Source organism: Volvox carteri (genome assembly GCF_000143455.1).
Source record: "Volvox carteri f. nagariensis unplaced genomic scaffold VOLCAscaffold_90, whole genome shotgun sequence".
In the NCBI taxonomy this organism is placed as follows: Eukaryota; Viridiplantae; Chlorophyta; class Chlorophyceae; order Chlamydomonadales; family Volvocaceae; genus Volvox; species Volvox carteri.
In genome coordinates, this window is record NW_003307633.1 from 380,023 (window position 1) to 380,933 (window position 911).

General features: G+C 62.8%; 1 protein-coding gene across 1 annotated transcript in view; it reads left to right on the forward strand.

The window, feature by feature from the left end:
* Positions 1-652, forward strand: part of VOLCADRAFT_99597 (uncharacterized protein) — a gene marked incomplete at both ends in the record, with an annotated part of 4,540 nt that extends 3,888 nt beyond the window's left edge. The window contains 2 exons of the mRNA XM_002958277.1: positions 62-160; positions 554-652. Of these exons, the coding sequence (XP_002958323.1) occupies positions 62-160; positions 554-652 (198 nt within the window). The remainder of the gene's footprint in view (positions 1-61; positions 161-553) is intronic.
* Between the last annotated feature and the right edge of the window lie 259 nt (positions 653-911).

Here is a 911-nt window from a genome sequence, read left to right on the forward strand (position 1 = left end):
CTGCCCCTGCCCCCTGCACCAACTTCTCGGGTCCCCGCTCCGGCCCCCCTATCTCCTTCAGAGCGGTTGGACGGCCCTCCACCGTGCGGCCTACCGCGGGAATGTGGTGCTGGTGGAGGTGCTGGTCAGGGCGGGAGCGGATGTGGAGGCCAGGACCAGGGTGCGTTGGAAGACCTGGGGGGTGTAGGAGAGAAGACTGGGGAGTTTGGGGGGAGGGCCGAGTGGTGGCAGTGGCCAGTCTGAGGCCTGGTGAGGTGAGGTGAGGTGTAGTGGGGTATGAGGAGGGCCCCGTCAGGATCGCGGAGCACGAGGGTACTTGTCTGACCACGACTAGGGAGCCCTCTCCTTCACATTTGTTGAAATATCAGATTGATCAAGGTTCATGGCTCATGTGTCATGGCGGGGTGATTCCTCCGGGTCGCTCAGCTTTGGGCCTCCCCGCAGTTTGCCGCCCTCTACTAGTCCCCCGCATTTCCCCTCCTAACCCTCCCCCCGGGCTGTCCCCGCCCTTCCCGGCTCCCGCCGCCCCCGCCCCTCCCCTCCTCACACCCAGCTGGGTGACACACCGCTCCACGTGGGCAGCAGGCAGAGCAACCCGCTCATTGCGCGGGTGCTGCGGGAGGCAGGGGCGGACGTGAACAGCAGGGGACAGGTATGTGTGTGTGTGTGTGTGTATGTAGGCATGTATGTATGTGTTGCGCCCTGCGGCCTGGACATGACCCATGCGTTGTCACCACAATTGCCACATACATATATACATATATACATGCACATATTAGCCGCACATGAGACATGCCTACGTGTTTGCAGTGGGCCCTCCTCGTCCTTCTCCTCCTAGGGCACTAAAGCTTTCTCGCACTTGCCTGCCTGCCTGCCTGCCTGCCTGCCTGCCTGCCTGCCTGCCTGCCTCC